Source organism: Hyperolius riggenbachi, chromosome 1 (assembly GCF_040937935.1).
Source record: "Hyperolius riggenbachi isolate aHypRig1 chromosome 1, aHypRig1.pri, whole genome shotgun sequence".
In the NCBI taxonomy this organism is placed as follows: Eukaryota; Metazoa; Chordata; class Amphibia; order Anura; family Hyperoliidae; genus Hyperolius; species Hyperolius riggenbachi.
The window spans coordinates 496,582,445-496,602,795 of NC_090646.1; the positions used below are offsets into that span (position 1 = coordinate 496,582,445).

Sequence of the window (20,351 nt, forward strand, 5' to 3'; positions counted from 1 at the left end):
GATTTTCAAGCTGCATAAATTTGCTTACAGGATTTTGATGATTTTACATCAACTAGGAATTATTTAGATCTTGTTGACCACCCTGACTCACTTGGGCCACTGCATCAAGGTCTTCTGACTAGTGGTGCAGTTGTTCCTGTACAACATTTCCCCCTTTAGTGCAGCATTTCTCAGAGTTTTTTCTTAGGTGCAAAAACCATTCATTGTACTTGGATATTCACACGAATTGCTTAATTGCATTGCAAACACACTTGCTAAAGCACCAGTTTTACTGCAAAACTTGTGCTGCAGGTGGGACTGAGGCTATCTTCTAACTTGCTTCAACATCACATGCGGCCAGCGGGAGTGGACAGTATAATGTCCGTTATGATGGCCCGTAGTGATCCGGCTGCAGTAGGCTTTATGGGGAAATGCATCTGCCTGGCCCCGGATTATTGCAGACTGCACAGAAGTCTGGTCCGCTTCCTGCAATGGATCCATTGCAGTTTGACAAGTGTGAATGGCTCCTATGTATAAGATCTCCGCTTAGCAATAAGCATAGAACGGACAAAAAAAGTCATTTCTCTGCTCTAGTGGGAACAGAGCCTGAAGGACAAGTTTGAAAATCTTGTTCTGATGTTGGCACAAAGGATATTAACCGCTTCCCATCTGGCATTAGGAGGCAAGGCCCTCTCCATAAGGAAAGATGGTTTCCCCTTACTACTACACTAACCTAGGAGTATGTTACTTCACATTCTGGTTGGAAGGGACTTTGAGAAATAGAATAAAGATGAGAGGGCAAAGATAAGGAGTAAAGCTGAAATAGAAGAAGTATTCACCACGGTGTGCCATAGTTTTAAACCTTAGGAATCATGTCAGTAATTTTGGCCATTAGCAGTGTACAAGGTTTAAAAATGTTCATGTAGGCCTCTTTGGCTGAAAGTGGTGAATTCACCACCTGTCAGTTTCTCTCGTGCATTAGCCAGACAATTGCTAGCACTCAGCATGGGCAGTTGAGTCACCTGTGCTGTGCTCAGATGCTCAGATGTGAAATGATGCCTTTTTTATGCTATCCAGTGTCCATGCACGTGTCCACGTGAAGATACAAGCACGGCCATTTGGCAGCATAAAATTGAAAGGCGCTCAGTGGCTGGCAGACAGGATGTTGAAATGTTCAACAAGCCCACAGTTTAAAGCACATCTGAACCGTGAAAAAATTATTTTTACTTTACATAGGACTTTTTCCAGCCCCCTTGGTCTTTGAGGTCCCTCAGTATTTTCAAAGTCCCCTGTGTTGTGCTGCTGTCTCCCTCAGAAAAGTATTTGACCCAGCTGGGACACAGCTACTGCACGTACGTGGGCCCATCCGCTTGCCTCCTCTATCGCTCTCCTGTGGCTGGGAGCATACTGTGCATGCGCAATACAATTCTTTTTGCGGATCACACATGCACAGAAGGCTCCTGGCCACAGGAGTGCGATCGAGGAGGTGGGCAGTCTGGGCCACACATGCACAGTGACCCAGCTGAGTGACACAACACAGGGTACCCTGAAGACACTGAGTGGCCTCAAAAACTAGGAGGGCTGGAAAAATCCCCAGGTAATTAATCTTTACACAGTTCAGGTGTCTCTTTACCCACTTGTTGAAAGAGGCCTTCCTACTGTTTTTTTCTTCTTTTGCATCATTGTAAAATGCAAAACAAATAGTGACTGGCGCTAGATTAAGCGGCAGATAAAAGGGAAGTTTGGATCAGCATGGAAATTGTACTATGTCCTTATACAAATTGGGGGACAGATCTAGACCTTGAGCGGGCTTTAAAAACAAAAACAGCAGTTTATTGCTCTTTAATGTACATAATAAAAGTCCTGCCACTTGCACTGGTTAACCTGTCTGGTTTTACTCCTTTTCAGAGTTATTGTATATGGTGGTGTTATGTGAATGTGTTGTGTCCACTAATCATAAATTGCTCAATTTGTATTTATTTTTAAAAGCACAGTGCCCTCTTGAGTATGTAACAGGAATTGTTTCTCATATTACTCGAACAGCCTGGTCTGTAGAGGATGACCTTGAAATTGATCATAACCCAAAATGGTTCATTACTCTGACTAGATATATTTTTAAGATCTGTATATTTACTTTGGAAGGCAAAGTCATAAGTGTTGCTAGTTTTTAAGATCGTTTGAGAATGAATTCATATATATTTTTTTAAATGCAGTTTTTTCCCATTAAACGTAACCTGAAGCGAGAGGTGTATGGAGGCTGCCATATTTATTCCCTTTTAAGCAATACCAGTTGCCTGACTGTCCTCTTAATCCTTTCCCTCTAATGCTTTTAGCCATAGACCCTGAACAAGCATGCAGCAGATCAGGTGTTTCTGATATTATTGTCAGATCTGACAAGATTAGCTGCATGCTTGTTTCTAGTGCGAGTCAGACACTACTGCAGCCAAATAGATCAGCAGGGCTGCCAGGCAACTGGTATTGTTTAAAAGGAAATAAGTATGGCAGCTTCTATACACTTCTTGCTTCAGGTCCCCTTTAAGTTTAGTCATCTTACACGTGTACGGTAGTCACTACTTCCAAATTAGGCCTATCTGCATTTCTAATTGCACATCGTGTATATCAGTGTTCCCCAACCCTTTCCTCAGTGCATGTTTTGTGGAAATCCCACCATAGTCATATGTACATCCTAATCTAGAGCCAATTTATAGGGCTGACTTATGGCTAATTGAGTTCTGTTTTGGGTCCAGATGGGTTCTGTATTTTTGTTGCAATCATTTCAATCCAAACTATTCTGAGCCATATTAATAATAATGTTTTTCTGTGTATGACTATCTGAGTGAGTTGGTGCTGGTTGAGTCACATGTTCAAAAACTTCCTCTTCAGTAAGCTAGTTCCTATTATTCAGTAAGGAGTCATTGGGCGGGGCGTGACCAATATGGCGGAGTGAACAGACGTGCCTCCCGAGTCTCCGCTGTAGAATTCTGCTATACTATCCTGAATAGCTCTAACTACTCTTTCCACACGATATTCTGTTTAAATGGGACCCAGGGGACATTCCTGTATTTCACCAGGGAAGCAAAAAAAAGGAGTCCGGAGACCCGTGGCTATGACAGCAACTCCACGTGAGCGCCCGGCGCCTGCTAACAAGAACGCAGCAAGGCAGTGCAAACTATGGCGGCGGAGGTCGAGGATGATCATCCCTCCCTCCTCGAGGTCCTGGCCAAGCTAGATGAAAAGCTCTCCGCCAAGATCGACCAGGTCCACTCGGATACGGGACTGATACGGCAGGACCTGGTCCAGATCCGGGGTCGCCTGACGGAGGTGGAGGAGAGGGTGGAGGCCACGGAAAGTGCCACAGCCTCGAACACTGCAGATGTCCAATCTCTCCTGAAAAGAGTCCGCACACTGGAGACCAGAGAGGAGGACTCGGAGAACAGGTGCCGTCGCAACAACCTTACGGATCGTGGGGCTGCCAGAGGGCGCCGAAGGGGAGGACACCACGACCTTTACTGAGGCCTTGCTCAGGAAACTGCTCCCAGAGGCGGATTTTTCCCGGCAGTTTGTGGTCGAGCGCGCCCACTGCATACCAGCTAAACGGCCCCCACCTGGCGCAAGGCCGAGGCCTTTCATCTTTCGCCTCCTCAATTTTCAGGATCGGGACCTGGTTTTGAGAGAAGCTCGCCGGGTTGGAAACCTCGAATTTGAAAATGTGACCCTCCTTATCTTTCCCGACTTCACTGCCGAGACTCAACGTCTTCGCAAGTCTTTTGAAGCTGTCCGGAAAACCTTATGGGATAAAGGGATAAAATACGCCACAATCTTTCCAGCAAAGCTGCGGGTGGAACATGGAGGGACCGTCCACGTCTTCTCTACCCCAAAAGAGGCCGCTGACTGGGTGGAGACCTTACCAGGATAAGTACTGTTTTCATTTACCTACCTGTTATATGTTAATCTGCCTGGTTGAGGACTATGGCTAGGCAGGCCTGCATTCTTCGTTTTGGCCTGAGCTGCTGCTTTAGGATGCGGCTAAGAGAGTATCTACAATAGTTTGATGGAACATTTCTTCACAAGACTTTGTGACTTTTTACTTTTATTTTTCCTGACGCCTCTCTTTCCTTTTTTCCAAACACCTGCTGGTAGGCTCTGCCTATGTTCACCTTGTGGTGGTGGATTGGCCAACCGTTACTACACTCACTAGGCACTGTCTTTAAAATGGCGGACATACCTCCGTATCACCCCGGGCTAGCCGGGGCTCAGATCCTGTACCGCGAAAGCTTAGGCAGCAGGGGTATCCAAGTTTTTCTACCTGACTCGGTTGATGTACTCTGCCCCCTGTACTGGACTGGTGTCCCACAATTTTTTCACTAAGCATAGGTTAATTGCTTTGGGCTATCTGTTCATATAAATGTGCAGATTGATTACTACAGTGTTTGAGACAGAAGATCAAGATTTTTGTCATGCAACTGGTTGTATGGGGTTATGGGTATAAAGTATTCTCATTGTTGGGGGGGAATACAGGGTGGGTGTTTAAGGGGTTACTTTGGTGCATCGTGTTGTTCACTTTTACTCTGCCATGGGGGTCCACCCCTTTCATGAACCTATCTCTTCCATTATATACTAATGGCTGACACCCAGCGGCTTTCTATTCTCACGTGGAATGTGCGAGGCCTTAACAATAAAGTTAAGCGTTCTCTTATCTTCAATTATCTGAAACAGCACAAACCTCATGTGTGCCTGCTTCAGGAGACGCATCTCCAGGGCAGTCGAGTCCTCACAGTTAAAAAGCCTTGGGTCGCAGCACATTATCATGCAACCTACTCCTCGTATTCTAGGGTTGTTTGCATATTAATTAACAGAAGTCTGGCATTTGAGACCCTTTCACTTAAAATTGACCCCCATGGCAGATTCGTACTCCTTCATGCAAACTTACAAAGGATGGAATATGTGATCGTGAGTGTGTATCTCCCTCCTCCTGCGGACTCCACTATCCTACACGATCTCATGCCACTAATAGCCCAATATCCGTCCGCTAGAGTAATTATAGCCAGGGATTTTAACCTCACCATGTCAGCAACCGACAGAATACCAGCGACGGGCAGATACTCAACCAGAACTGCGTAACTGGGCAGATGCCTTTGCCCTCACAGACGTGTGGAGGTGGAAGCACCGATCGGCGCAAGGATTCACGTGTCATTCTTCCTAGCATAACACTATGTCCAGGTTAGATCACTTCTTCGTCTCACAGGACGTTCTCCGGGTGGTTGGGGACATTGATAGCCTCCCTTGGGCCAACTCCGATCACGCACCTGTAATGCTATCTCTTACCACGGGGAGTGCGAGGTCCTTGGCCGCCTGGAGGGTGTCTGCGTATTGGATCCAGGACGAAGAGGTAGGGGGGGAGATACACACTGAACTGCTCAACTACTGGAACACCAACAAAGGTACCTCTTCTAAAGATATGGTTTGGGATGCCTCAAAAGCCTATATTAGAGGGATTTACAGGTCAACAATTAAAAAAACCAGGGAGGGGAGGAAACTCTCACTCACCCAGGCTGAGGAATCCGCAAAATCTGAGGAGATGGCCTTTGGCCGCAGCCCCTCATCGGCTACATTTAAGCGGTGGAGGTCTGCTCAGGTGAAGGTGAATCTGCTGGAGGTGGACCTCACTAAAAAATTTCTCCTTAGACAATCTCATCGCATTTTTGAGCAAGGTAATAAGTGCGGTAGCCTGCTGGCTTGGTTGGCTAAGGAACAGACGACCAAAGTCAGTATCCCTCTTATCATTGATGATGCGGGTGCTACTCGTAGTCTGCCCCCGGAGATCAACGCGGTCTTCCGTAATTATTATGTTAATCTATACACCTCCAGAGCCCATTACACTCTGCCTGAGCTACTAGAGTACCTTGGTGGGATCCCCCTCCTACAGCTGGAAGCGGAACAAAGGGAGCTCTTAGATGCTGAAATTTCAGAGGAAGAGGTAGCCATGGCCATAACCAGTATGCAATCGGATAAAACACCCGGCCTAGACAGTATTCCCACTGAATATTACAAACTGTACAAAGAGGACCCTACCTCTACTCTGGCTGATTTATAGAACTCTATGCAACTGGAGCGTCGGCTTCCAGAATCTATGAGAACTGCCCTTATAGTGGTAATCCCTAAGAAGGACAAGGACCCAAGATACTGTGCCTCCTATCGACCAATCTCCCTCCTGAACGTTGATATCAAAATACTGGCTAAAATTCTGGCTAGGAGGTTGTCCCAGGTCGTTGAAACCTTGATACACCCAGACCAGACTGGCTTTATGCCTGGCAGAGGTACGGACATCAACCTGAGGAGACTCTTTACCAATCTTGCTACCACCCATAACTCGGGTTCTAGAGTCATAGCAACACTCGACGCTGAAAAAGCGTTCGACTCGGTTGAATGGCCGTACCTCTGGGAGGTCCTCCAGCTGTATGGGATTGGGGACAAATTTATCGCATGGGTTAAACTAATGTATCACTCCCCAGTTGCCAGAATTAAAACCAATGATGAGGTTTCGGATCCTTTTCCCCTTCGTAGAGGCACCCGCCAGGGCTGCCCTCTCTCCCCCCTCCTGTTTGCTCTAGCGATTGAGCCAGCAGCTATACAAATTAGGTCCTCTGACGATGTTACAGGACTTCGGGTAGGGGGAGTGGTCGAAAAGGTGGCACTTTATGCTGACGATCTGGTCCTTTTCTTGGGTGATCCAGGGCCATCTCTGAATGCAGCACTCCATATCCTTAACTCTTTTGGCATGTTCTCAGGTCTTCGCATAAATTGGGATAAGTCCCTAATATACCCAATTGATAAACATATCACCGCTTCGGCCTCCCATTCCCAATTAAAATGGGTTCACAGTTTTAAATATCTGGGTATAGTGGTGGACGACTCTTTAGACAGCTTTAGTACCCTGAATTTACAACCAGTTATTGATCACTACTCCTGAAAGGTCCAGATTTGGAGGGTCCTTCCGCTTTCAGTTGTGGGACGGGTGAATCTCTTCAAGATGCTGTTTCTCCCCAGGTTCACATAGTCTCCTGTCTGGATTCCACAGTCGGTGTTCAAAAAGATTGGCTCTATTGCTCTATTACCTCCACCCATTAGGGCAGCCCCCTCCTTCAACATCTTCAAGCAAGCCCTCAAAACTCACCTTTTCACTCTGGCCTACTACCCCTCACAAGTGCTCTAAACCTACAGCTGAACTCTGGTCCCCTACCATTCGTGTCCTTACCTCTCCCTCTAGATTGTAAGCCTTTGGGCAGGGTCCTCCTCCTTTTGTGTCCTACCTGATCTGGCACCTCCATTACTGTGAACCCATGCCATGCATTTGAGTGAACCTAACTTGCCTAATCTACATGCTTCATCCAGTGACTAAGCATTACCTTGTACTAATACTGTGCTGCGTGATCTGGTTTTCTTGTATTCCTGTATTGTCATATTGCTGTATGTCACCCCTAAATATTGTCTGTAACCTAAATTAATGTTCAGCGCTGCGTAATATGTTGGCGCTTTATAAATACAATAAATAATAATAATAATAATAATAATATTGCGTCCAGTTTTATTTGGGGCGAGGCTTCTCCACGCCTTTCGCTTACCACTCTGCAGCTTCCTGTGGATGGGGGGGGGGGGTGTCTGGCGCTCCCAGACTTACGTAAATACTTCTTGGCCTCTATGCTTGTGTCCATACGTTGGTGGTTCTACCAGGATGCGCGAAACACAGCAGTTGTACTGGAGGCCGCTATTGCCGGCTCATTTGAGTTACCGTTGAACCTCCTTTTTAGGAGGATTAACAGGTACTCTTTTATCACGACTCCTATGAGGACTACCATTAAGGCCTGGGAGACTAGCAGAGCTGGCATGGGAAAACCTAACACTCTCTCCCCCTACACTCCACTTTGGGGTAACCCCAAACTCCCGCACTTCATATCCATAACGGATCCCCAGATATGGGCCTCCAGGGGCACTTGCTCCCTCCGGCATGCTGCTTTCATTTTCCCAACTTAAAGATAGCTTTGGGTTACCGAATAGTATGCTGTTTCGTTATTTCCAAGTCCGCCACGCCTGGCAGTGTCAATTCCCTGGCCACTGGACCTGGGAATCAGACCGTATAGAAGCACCGCTTATAAAACAACAGCTGGAGAGACCCCTCTCTGAGATCTATTCCAGACTGATCCCTCAAACCATTCCTAGATTAGATAAGGCCAGGCTGAAGTGGGAGGCAGATGTGGGTCCTTTATCAGATAACGAATGGGGAGATGTCCTGTCAAACATGGAGGGGGTTACAATTTCAGCTACTGATAAGTTTATGCATCTTAAACTAATATATAGGACGTATCGCACACCAATACAGCTGAGGGCCCTTTTTCCGGACAGGTCAGATATTTGCCCTAAATGTCAGAGGGAGGCGGGGACCTTCTTTCACATGATCTGGTCTTGTGATATCCTTCAAACTTTCTGGAATATGATAGCTAAAACACTTACCAAGGTTATGGGGGAGAGAATTGTATTGGACCCTAAAGCTCTTCTGTTGGGTCTTTATGATGATGCTACTCTAGATCCTATGTTTATATGCCCGCAGGGAACTATTTTCTAAATGGATGTCGGATCAACCCACCTCGAAAAGCTCCTGGATTACAAGAATAAATAAAGTCAAGCTAACGTACTTAAACAGGAAATGCCCACAGAAATTTGAAAGAATATGGTTGCAGTGGTCGGAATATATCACATCACACTCACCCTCTTCCGGTTCCTAATTATGTGCACCTATCCACAATTACAGTGGCTCCTCGCCACTTGTCCTTCTGGGTTTATCGATCTGTTGGATCTATGCCTTTTGTAATCTGTTGAGATTTATTGTTATGCTTTTCCATGTACCTAGAATGGCCGCTCAATCTACTTCTATCTCTACAAGTGTAGGGGTGGCTCCTTGCGTTATCCCGCTTTTGAGCCTTTTTGACGACACGATGCACCTAGGGGGGGGGGGGAGGTTTGGGGGGGGGTGTTGGGGTTGTTGTTGTATGTTCTGTATTTGTGTCTTAAAAAATCAAGAAAATCCGACTTTAAAAAAAAAAGGAGTCATTGGGCAGGACTCCCTATTTAGCTACATAGTTGTGAATTGTAGCCAATAATGGCTACATAGAGGTGAATTGTACAGCTGATGCTTTAGCAAATAGCTAATGAAAGATATTTACAGCCACTACAACTAATCTATTTGATATACCTATAAGGCTAGGTTCACAGTGGTCAGTTGCATAACGCATGCTTTATAATGAGTGTGAACTGCACTGGAGACTGGACATAGACTTCATTACAAAGCCTGCATACATGTTAGAATAATGTGATCAGTTACAACACAGTACTGTAAACAGGTACATAGAATTGTATGCGCAGTGAGTTTACCTACAGAATTATTCTGCAACACAACTGAGCTCTGTGAACTAGGACTTCAAATTTTTTAAATCCTTTTTCTATTGAGCCATTTGCTCCAAATAGCTGCTTTTATACACTGCAAAATACATTTTACATTGATGGTGAAGGCAGTTGATGTTTATACTGGATTTTTATGGCTGCTATTTGCTGGTAGTCCCTACATTTTTAGTTTTTTGATTTAACCAGATTTGTACATTTTTTTTAACTTTGTTTTGTTATTTTTCAGTAACACAAAGGAAGATGTAATTTACTATTATGGATCCAAAGGAGAAAGAGAACCAGTCAAATTAAATCCTGGTGAGTAATATCCTTTTCCATTGAATATATCAAAGGTTATTTTTCGGTGAATATTAGAACTATTAGGAATTCAAGCAATACCAGTAATAGCCTGATAACCACAAACAACGTTTGTAAAGCGATTTTTTTCCTTAGGACTCAAAGCGCCTAAGCATGGCTTCGACCAATAATTGGTTGATTGGTAAGTCGTGGAACAGAGGAAGAAATCTATAAGTCCGGAAATGCCAGGGTAAACAGGTGGCTTTCCAGTCTTGATTTGAATAACTCCAGGGATGGGGCTATCTTTACTGGGTATGGTAGGGAGTTCCAAAGAGTAGGGGCAGCATGACAGAAAGCTCTGTCTCCAAAGGTTTTGAGGTGCACTCTGGGAGTGACCACGTTTATAGAACCTGCTGATCTGAGGTTGTGAGAGGTGTGGTGAAGCTTCAGCAAGTCTGTTATAAATAACTTTTTTGCTTCGACACCAGTAACTTCTTAGAGTTGCACCTCACAGACTGTGAGAGATAACTTGACTCTCACACAGCAAGCATTATTGGAGATAGACCGTTCTCAGTCGTCTTCAAAGTACAAGTTGTTTATTCAGGAAACAGATATACAGATACAGTTCGTCACATCTTAGCCAAGCAGATTCTCATGTTGCGTTACGAGTTCTTGATCACCTTCCTGTTGAAGGTAATCAGGTAATCTTCTTATGTCTATCCTATGTTACATCCTTTAGACTACCTATGTACAGCATACATCATATCAGAACAGAAATGGATTACATAAAGGTTTAAGCCAGCCGGGACAGGTAGCAAGACAGAAAGAGTGCTACTCCCTACTCCGGCTGTGGGTTTTATACGAACCAGAAAGAGTTAAATGTGACCCCATCTGATCCATCTATGATTGGTTCAGATCCCTTGTGATGTCAGGACACACACCTACTCGATTAATATTCTATAAGATATTATGCCCTAGTTGCAGGAATGTTATGTTTTATAAATATGGCCCATGTTGATTGTTCCCGTAGTCCATTTGTCTGGGGCAGTGTAGGCCTAAGACCTTGGACTAGGAACATCTTCTCAGTATCTGCTTGTATCATCTGCTTCAAGCAGATACTGAGATGCTTCTGCCTGCATCACGAAAACCTCTATTTAAAGCTATATACTCTGCGAACAAGCCTTTTACCTAAAACTCAGTCCAAATAACTGAGGCCTACTTAAATTATAACAAAGTCCTTCATGTATCCAGGGCCAAGATTGTGCAGTAATTTGAATGTCAGCAGTCCAATCTTGAAGAGTATTCTCCATTCTACTGGTAGCCAGTGCAGTGCGCGAAGGATCGGTGTAATGTGACAGTGGCGAGGCTGGTTTGTTAGCAATCTGGCAGCTGCATTCTGCACTAATTGCGGCGGAGCAGGTCCTTTTTGGGGAGGCCCGCATAAAGGGCATTGCAGTAGTCCAGCCGTGATGTGATGAAGGCGTGGACTAGGGTTGGAAGATCCTCTGGGGGAATCAGATGTTTAATTTTTGCAATGTTCTGATAAAAGTAGGAAGATTTAACTACAGCCGAAATTTGGTTTCTGAAACTCAATTCCCCATCGATTAGCACACCAAGGTTGGCGCTGTTTATGTCTGAATTCCCTATCCTGATTGGTATTGATATAGATAGAGCTGTTTTGATGGCAAGCACTGGCTTTGGACAACAAGAACCTCAGTTTTGTCAGCATTCAGTTTTAAAGAGACACTGAAACGAAAAAAAAAACTATGATATTATGATTTGTATTTGTAGTACAGCTAAGAAATAAAACATTAAGATCAGATACATCAGTCTAATTGTTTCCAGTACAGGAAGAGTTAAGAAACTCCAGTTGTTATCTCTATACAAAAAAGCCATTATCTCTACGACTTTCAAAGTCGTGGAGAGGGCTGTTTTCTGACTTTTATTATCTCAACTGTTAGTTAACTATTTACTTTTCCTCTGGCAGAGGAGAGGTCATTAGTTCAGACTGCTCTGAAAGACTCATTTTGAATGCTGAATGTTGTGTAATCTGCACATATTATAGAATGATGCAATGTTAGAAAAAACACTATATACCTGAAAATAAAAATATGAGAATATTTTCTTTGCTGCTAATCTGCTAGTAATTATTCATAGTACACAACCAATTCATTATATGATATATTTTTTTTCGCTTCAGTGTCTCTTTAACCAGTTATCATTCATCCATAAAAAACACATATATATATATATAGTTGTATCGTTTGTAAATTAGATCAAGACTAGCTGCACAAAGTAAATAAAGTATCCGCTACTGTACACACAAAAATAATAATACTCATGCGCCTATGCATAAAATTAATGCAACACTTTAATAAAATTGTATATAAAATATATAAAATCAACCCCATCCACATTCATGAATCCTATGATCAGCGTGATTCGTCCAGTAGTGTGTCCAGATATAGCAAAAACCCTAGGACTAGCTCACTAGAATAGTCTACTGATATCGGTTCCATGCGTGAATACGATTGGAAAGGAAGTATATCCACTTGATTATAGTTGTAGTCCAGATAGTGCACTATCATTTGTTTTAACAAATGCCTACGCCGTCTTCTGGTGCCACTTCATCATACAAAAAAAATATATATACTTCACGTCGCAAATAAATATCTCCGTAATGTAATTGCAGTAGAAATAGTTCATAACTTCCACTGCATCGCTCTATAAATACAGTAAACTTCTCCGTAGTTTAAGTGTAGCCAGTTATAGTTCATAACTTCCGCTGCCTCGGCAGCTTATATGGCCAAACAGACAACTCACGTATCCTGGAGAGGGGAGCAAAGGAGGTCCCAAGCCTCGGAGCTTTGAACAATCTTAGGCAGTCTGAGTCTCGGCCGGTGACTCGTTGCTGGATCGCACTGCCAGTATCCAAAGAAGCCGCACACGGACTTCCGGGTTAGCGTGCACACGGAGTCTGGGGGGGTGACGTCACCACACTTCAGCCAGTAGCCAACGCGTTTCGGTAGGGACCGCCTACCTTCTTCAGGGCGTGTTTCCATTGGCTAAGCTTCCTCTTATGCTCCCTTACTCCGCACCCACCTCTCTCCGTATTATGCCGTTTTCCATCCAGCCATAGAAATACATTTAAAAAGCAAAAATTTCCACATCCGAGTTAAGACCCAGTGGGGCCAGACTATTAAGAGTGTATATCATGCAAATAGTTTAAAAACTTTCAAATTCTATGCGATACAAAATGTTGAGAGAGATTGGAGAGGAGGGAACTTTATTGATAAGATGTCACGCAAAGAAACAGTGGATATACACGGAGGATAGGATGAACACTGTTTTGCCTGAACTCAGAGTAGGGACACCAAGAGCCAAATATAGTGTAGTATGTACTGGTAGTTGAAATGAAGTATGATAGACTAATAAGCTATACTGACAAAGCAAGGTCACCTCAAAGGCAACCACTGTATTGGCAGGTGGGAAGATTAGACCTGACCCAACTCAGGATTAAGAAGTTGCTCTCCATAGACTAGGAAAAAATGGGGTAACACCCCTCCACCAGGGGTGGACTTGATGTAGCTTAGTATGGATACAGAAGCGCAAAAAGGATAAAAGTATCTAAAAAGTTTAAAACATGGAGGCGGCAGTGGTGGACTTGCCTCCTCCAATCAGACACAAAAATTCAATGGGTTTGTCAAATACAAAAAAGTTTATTTACATACTCCAGGGGACAATGCAATGCATTTCACAGGTTTGACCCTGCTTCATCAGGCAATAACAACAGAGCAATAGCCTATGCGGTAAGTAGAAGAGCCAGGCACCTCTGTCAGGTTTTTAAAATTATTGAAGCATGATGAATTTGATGCAGCAACCCACTTATCAAAAATTATAAACCATGGTGGATGAGTAGCTGGCCGGGTAGTATTGTTGTATTTATTATTTACAATACAGTGTGAGCAATATGATCGAAGCTGCTTTTTTGTTGTTGTTGAAGGAATTCTGTACCAGAGACTTTAAGTAAAAAACCTGTATTGAATCCATTGACAGGAGGATTTAGTCATAACTGATTATTCTTCCTCTGTGTCAATGACAAAAAGAAGAAATGGCTTCCTTGTAACTTCCTGTATTTGTCTGCAGAAGTGTACAGTTGATCTGCTGACCATTTTTGTTACTTGCTAGCTTTCTCTAATTGGCACCCTCATTAGACTGTAATGATCTCGCCAGTTATCCTCATTAAACTCTTATATAATGGTTTATCCCATCTATCTGTTACTGGAAATCGGTCATTAGTGAGTTTCTATACCAACATCTCTATCCAGGAGTCTGAGAAACTCATCCCTTCTCTTTTCTTTGTTTTCCGTAGTTTATATTGTGGATTGGGCAGACCAGAATCAGAATCATCTTTATTCTCGCCAAGTACACCAGATGGTGTACCCGGAATTGCTTGTGGTTCACATGGCAAATGGCAGTTCAGGAACATATAAAAACACAGGACAGACATAAGCAAGCAAAGCAAAACATACAAGGTCAACGTGTAAAGCAAAGCAGCTCAAGCTTGAGTCTTGGGACAGTCAGAGTTTACGGCTGTGAGGAAGGTTTGCCCTGAGGGCTAGAGTGTCTGTGGTGTAGATCGGGGAAGGGGGGGGGTCTTGAGTTCAGTGAGTTCAACAGGAAAACTGCTTTGGGGGAGGTGTTCATGCGCCTGGTGGTTTTGGAGGGAATGGATCTGAAACAGCGTCTCAATGGTAGGGGCTCGAAGTAGCGTCTGCCCGGGTGGGAGGGGTTGAGTAAAATCTTGGAGGCCCTTGTCTTCATTCTCATGGAGTAGAGGAGATCTGGCGAGGGCAGGTGGGTGCCAATGATCTTTTCTGCTGCGTTTATCACTCTGTGGAGTCTGTATTTGTCCCTAGTGGTTGCTCCTGCATTCCAGACGATGATGGAGCAGCAGAGGATGGATTCGATGGTCGCGGTGTAAAAGCTGGTAAGCAGCTCCCGTGCCATACTGAATTTCTTCAATTGGCGTAGGAAGAATAACCTCTGCTGCGCTTTCTTCTGGGTACTGGTAATGTTCTGCTCCCATTTGAGGTTGCTTGTTATGGTTGTGCCCAGGTACCGGACGCTTTGAACTCTGGAGACCTCGGACCCGTCGATGAGCACAGGGAGAGGGGCAGGAGGGAGTTTCCGGAAGTCCACAATCAGTTCCACGGTCTTTGCCGTGTTGAGAACAAGATTGTTGGCCTTGCACCAATTACAGATCTTCTCAATTTCATTTCGATAAGCATCCTCCCCGTTTCTGTCAATGAGGCCAATAAGCGTGGTTATTAAGACCAGTTAGGATGCCTGCCCTCATTCCCTCCCCTAATCCTCACAGGGGTGGTTACTATATTGTTATACTTTTATTAGTGTGATCATACTGCATAGTTAAGTTGGGAATGGTACAGGAACCTTCTCATCATGCATTAGACGTAAGTCTGGGGACAAAACAGCTCCTACAGCACAAGATAATTAATAGGGTTTCCTAACATACAAAAAACAACGCCATTATTATTTAAAGTGTATCGCCATTCCTTTCCCTCCCCCAAACAAGATTCCTTCCAAATAATGTCTTTAAATGTCAAGTATTTCAGTGACTTGTAAGACACAGATAGCTGGGACTACTCTAGTGTTTCCCCAAATCACGACCTTGGAGCTTTGCATGCTTCATTGTGAAAGTTCTTTTGATTTGCTCTCAGCTGTTGGGAGGTGGGAGTCATTACTCCAGATTTTGTATATGCAGCCAACCCCTTTGTTTAGGTAGTGTCTAAGCTTCGAGAGAGTCACGCTTTATCCCGAGTGCCCGGACTGCAGACAGAATTTGTGACGAGAGATATCTCGCTATATGCTAGACCGAAGAGCCGCATACCTTCCCCTAGTGTGTGCACATTGGTACCAGGAACTGGAGTTGCATGACCTACACCTGTGTTGGGTGACTCTCAGAAGACATCTGTTGTGTTAAGGACGTTGTGGAGAAGATTGCCCGAAGTTGTATAGAGACTTTGCCCGTACTTAGGTGTGTTTGGTCGATTTGACTGTGGTTATGTGGTAGTCGCAGGAAGAAGGAGAACACTCTCTTAAAGCGGGGGACACTAAGTGTTTTAAATGGTTTTAAAACAAGGTAAATGTTAGAGATTTAACAACCGTTACCTTAATCTGTACTATAGAAAAACAACCATAAGATGTCGCTGTGTGTAAAACATGATGGTAATCTTTTGGGGATTGTCATTTCCTGTATTCACTCTGTTCTTACAAAACTACACTTCCTGATTCTGTATGATATGTCTGCATCTTTTTCTTCAGTAAAGAGTTCTTACTTGTTATACTGGGTGCTTATCTGCTTGCACAAAACACTATCCTCCAATAATGAATTGGTACAATAAAGATGTTGCATGCTCTTATCGAGGAATTGATCTTTTATTACTATACTGTATATGCAGACCCACCATTCCTTTGACTGTACTCTGATCCTTCCTAAACTGTCACCAAATGGATAACTCCCAGCCATTTTGTGTGACTGTAATTAAGTGGCTATATGGAGTTGGACTGCTGGAGTCAGTCCAGAGCTGGAGTTGGCAAAGCAATGACAACCCCAACAATTGTCAGAAACAATCGAAAACATTTCAGACATGTCTAATTGCTAATCTCTTTTCAGCTGAAAAGGTCACTTGAAAACTGTCAGATACTCGCTTACACTTCTGTTTTTCTTAGATCCAAATGTAAACCTTAACAAAACTGAATGATCCTATTGAAACGTGCACATCTTAAGAGACCAATCTATGCATCACACAAAGCAGTCGCTAGGCAGTCCTGTTGCCAGAATACAGCCTAGCAACTGTGAATGTTGCATGTTTATAGCACGCCTAATGATGTAAGATTAGCAGGGGAGCTATTGAAGAGACATTATATTCAGGCACAAAATGTTACCTGACACCAACAGATGAGGAAAAGAAGACGCGGGACCGATATGGATTTTCTTCTAGCTGCTTCATATTCCATCATGAATGTCCCCAGATGCTGCTGTTCTTGAATTGGAAGGTTTAACTAGCTGCCTTCTGAAATGAATTGCTCTTTGATCCACTACAAACACTGACTTGTTTCATACTTTGTGTCAAAGCATGACATTTAAATGTGGCGCAGCAAATAAAAAGTGGCTATCATTTGCATTGTGAATAGGTGAAGTTTGTGTGACCTGTGTGGTCTGAAATGAATACATGGCACAGGAATAAGCCTGATATATGAGGCTTGTTAACACAAGTTGGATTGTTATAGAAGGGAGAATTCTGCAAGTGCATAAAAAATGGGCAGAGGGAACTCTCCATATAATGTAAAAATGAGGACATATCAGAGCAATGAAGATTTGCAGAATGGTGTACTGCTGAAATCAAAGCAAAGTGGAAGCAGGAATTCAAGCTTTTTGGCTTTTTTATTTGTCAGTGAGGCCATCTGCCACCTTAAAGCATTGCTAATAAGGGCAGGAAACTACTTATCGTACATTAGAGGCACAAATGCCAAGGCTTACCAACATCTACTTATTTACCTGTAAATATTGAAAGCATCATGACTAATACCAAAATGGCACATTGGCATTGCAGGCTTGTGGGTTGGTGGTCGAAAATATTTAAACAAGGTGTATTGGAAGAACACTCTGAGAAATGGGGGGGGGGGGGGGGATAAAGTGTTGCAGTCTAAATGCTGTCTACAATTCGTACATCAGCAGCAATTGTACCAACCAAGACTGATGATGTACAGAAGCCATTATATGTTCACCAGTACAACCAGTACATGGGAGGTGTGGACGACTAGCTCATTAAACCATACCTGGCCACACTTAGGTCAAGGTATTGGGTATAAAAAAGTTCCAATTTAATTGATCCAATTGGGCATATTAATATTTAATTCTTATGTGCTCTACAAAAAGTCCCAAAACAGTGACACCTATCTCTCTTTCCTGGATAATAATAACCACACAAGCTCCAAGGCAGTTGCCAGACTTACTGGGAAACATTAACCTGAACACATAACACAAACTGCTAGCAAAACCATATACTTAGAAAAGATGCAGGGTTTGCTCTAAGCAGAAAAGGAAGAGTGCTCGCTAGATTTCACTGCACACAGTGTCTTGAAAATCCTGAACTGTGTATAAAAAAAAATGTTTCCAGTAGTACCATTGCTTAACATTTTATTTATTTATATAAAACCCTGAAAAAAAAACCGGACAAACCTGAATAAAAGATAATTCCACTAATAATCTACTGTATGCAGCCAAAATTATCAAAGCACCCATGGACGGTGGTTTAGTTTATTGAATGGGGTCATTTTGACAGGAATTTTACATTTTCAGTAGCTCAGAGCTCCTAGAGAAGTGATCTATACTGCAGAAAACAAGCATTGTCACTTTTCTTCACTGAAAAGCTACATTAAAAAAAATTTCACGTTACCTAAAATGTACCGAACATGTAAATTGCATTTTTTTTGCATATATGCATAGGAAACATATGGAAGAATACATTTTGAAAAGATTTTCAACGCAAGATGTTTACATATTCTTGGTTGAAAATTTCAGATAATGTACATTTTTTTAAACACTTTTTTTTTGCATAATTTTTCATAAAAAACAAATAAAATTCCAGCATCAATATAATCAAGTGGTATGGAAAAAAAACTAATATCTCATTTGTTTAGATAGACTAAAAACTGACTAAGATATTTAAACTCAAACAAAAACATTTCAAAATTTTGAAAAATGCTCTAGTCCTTAAAGGGACGCTAAGCAGACTGTGTGGGTATGCATTTAAAGTGGATCCGAGATGAACTTTTACTCATTGCATAATTGTGTTCCTTTCCTATTGTTTATAGGGCATTCCTCAAGCCGAATACTATTTTTTTTGTTTTAATACTCTTATTCCCTATAAACTAAACAAGCTTCGCCCACAGGTTTTCAGAGAGCCAAGGCATTTTCAGACAGTAGCAAGGGCTCATGGGAGCTCAGTCTGGGCAGGAGGATGGGGAGTTATTACTAGCCAGAGATTTCACACACGGACATGGGACACAGAGACACAGGGGTTTTATTAGGTAGGATGGGAGTAGAAAATCACTAAGACTGGCACTTCCCTAGAAACCATGGTGATTGCGCTTCAAGTGTATCTGCAAACCAATACCTCTCTAATAGGCCATCATATTCTTCACTTCCAGGGATAGAAACTATGGGAAAGGCAAAAAAGTAGTGGCTCTCTCAAACAAACGCACTCCCATCACCTTCCTGTAGCTACTCTTTCCATAATGGGAGGGATGCTTAGGAATGCTTGAAGAAGGATTTAGCCGGCTTTCTTTAGCTGTGAGAGCAAAACGTGTAATTTAACCAAAGGTTCATGTCACAGCTTATTGCTGTGGACAACCTGGCACAAAGTTGCAGCCCACTAGTGGAGCATACTGCAGTTCGAGACATGTTAACTCTACAGGACCCAGGAAATTGAATTGAAATGCTTGTTTGACCGCTTTCTCTCATGATACAGAGCACTGCAGTGAAAATATAGTTGCTGAACTCTGAGTAAAAGAAATTGGTTATCATACAACTGGGGGCAATAAACACTGATTTAATTTTGTGATACACATCCATTCCAGGTTCAGTTGTTTTTAAGTTATATTGTAAGGTAAATTACCAAGGGTAAAAAAGGTATTTCAACTTAATTGTCTTTATATTCTTGCAGGACTGTACGGTCTGAGCTGCAGTTTGCTTGATACCCCATGGAAGAAACTACAATATGGGAAGAAGCTTTTTGCTGACATCATCAAAAAGAGCCATGACATTGCCAGAGAAGACCTCGTGCAGGAGCTCATTAAAGTGATGAATAATGAAGAGCCGTAAGAACAAAATGACCTACATTTCTTCCCAAAAGTGCCAGTGCAGCGTTTCTTTCCCCTAGTCTCAAGAAGAGCAATCTGTTCTTATACTTTATAATGCTGCTGCTTTATCAGGCAATGCAGTATGTGAGGAGAAGCATGCTCATGGCTTGTAATGCCTCTTACTTGTAAATTATGGAATACCTAATGCTGATGGCTGCTGTAGGAGTGAGGACAGGTGGAAGGATGGCAAGTAAATTGCTATAGTCTTAGTAATATTAACTTGGATTCATATCTTAAAGCTATGTACACATGTCTGATAGATATTAACGTATCGGATATTGTTCGCGCATGCGCAGTACTTTCACGCCGGCCGCCGTGATGACGCGAGGCGGCCGGCGTGTGACGTAATCCGCGTCATATGCGGAAGAAGCAGCCCGACACTCGGGAGAGTGTCGCCCGGGCTGCGGCCTGCCAGCCATTCCGCAGCGGGGAGAAGGAGAGGAGCCAGGACGCCGGCGTGGGACCTCCCGACCAGCACTGGGCTGGAAAAAGCCCCTGGTGAGTACAACTTTCCTTTTTTTTCAGAGCTCGGAGTCCCTTTAAAGGAATACTGTAGGGGGAAAATTAGTTAAACTTACCCGGGGCTTCTAATGGACCCCCGCAGACTTCCTGTGCCCACGCAGCCACTCACCGATGCTCTGGGCCCCAGTACACTCCTGGTGACATCAGCGGGAGCGAGGACATGGCAACGC

General features: G+C 43.3%; 1 protein-coding gene across 1 annotated transcript in view; it reads left to right on the plus strand.

Annotated features, from left to right (window-relative positions):
• TANGO2 (transport and golgi organization 2 homolog) overlaps positions 1 to 19,868 on the plus strand; it is a 131,311-nt gene extending 111,443 nt beyond the window's left edge. Inside the window, exons 6-7 of the mRNA XM_068271582.1 lie at positions 9,662 to 9,732; positions 19,464 to 19,868. Of these exons, the coding sequence (XP_068127683.1) occupies positions 9,662 to 9,732; positions 19,464 to 19,621 (229 nt within the window). The 3' untranslated portion in view covers positions 19,622 to 19,868. The remainder of the gene's footprint in view (positions 1 to 9,661; positions 9,733 to 19,463) is intronic.
• Positions 19,869 to 20,351: the final 483 nt, after the last annotated feature.